We start from the raw sequence: 709 nt of genomic DNA, 5'->3' as shown, positions 1-709 counted from the left end.
ACGGTTCATCCGGCAAGAAATCGGATGCGTCCCGGGACGACGAGAGCAAAGACGCCAAGAGCACAGACCCGGACAGCACTGGGGGCCCGGGGCCGAACCCTAACCCCGCCCCGAGCTGCGGGGCCGGCGGCGGAGGCGGAGGAGGCCCCAGCCCCGCAGGGGCCCCAGGGGCGGCGGGGCCCGGAGGCCCGGGTGGCGAACCCGGCAAGGGGGGCGCGGCGGCGGCGGCGGCTGCAGCGGCGGCTGCGGCGGCAGCGGCGGCCGCGGCGGCTGCCGGGGGCCTGGCTGCGGCCGGGGGACCTGGACAAGGCTGGGCCCCGGGGCCCGGCCCCATCACTTCGATCCCAGATTCTCTCGGGGGCCCCTTCGCCAGCGTCCTGTCCTCGCTCCAGAGACCCAACGGCGCCAAAGCCGCCTTAGTAAAGAGCAGCATGTTCTGATCTGGGACCCAGCGGCAGCTGCGAAAACTAGCGGGCGAGCAAGGGGTCTGGCGGGCGAGTGGGCGGGCCCAGGGCTATTGTGTTTGCTGCTGCCGCGGCTCTTTCACCTCGAGCCAAAAATGATCACGGTAAGAATTATGAGAACATGACGTCGCCCCCTTCTCCCCCCCCCCCCTCCTCCCCGCGCTTTCCCCGACAAAAAACAAAACTAGAAAACTTTCCTGGTCCCGCACCTGCCAGGGGGCTGGGGGTTTGCGGGGAGGGGCCGG

The 709-nt window shown here is 70.7% G+C and overlaps 1 protein-coding gene across 1 annotated transcript in view; it reads left to right on the top strand.

Moving 5' to 3' along the window:
• Positions 1-440, top strand: part of PHOX2B (paired like homeobox 2B) — a 3190-nt gene extending 2750 nt beyond the window's left edge. The window contains exon 3 of the mRNA XM_027836067.1: positions 1-440. This exon is cut by the window's left edge and continues 76 nt beyond it. Coding sequence (XP_027691868.1) covers positions 1-440 — 440 coding nt within the window.
• Positions 441-709: the final 269 nt, after the last annotated feature.

The sequence above is a fragment of the Vombatus ursinus genome, unplaced genomic scaffold (assembly GCF_900497805.2).
Source record: "Vombatus ursinus unplaced genomic scaffold, bare-nosed wombat genome assembly UNPS02014818.1, whole genome shotgun sequence".
NCBI lineage: Eukaryota > Metazoa > Chordata > Mammalia > Diprotodontia > Vombatidae > Vombatus > Vombatus ursinus.
The sequence above is the reverse complement of the archived record's forward strand: the minus strand, read 5'-3'. Positions and strand labels throughout refer to the sequence as shown.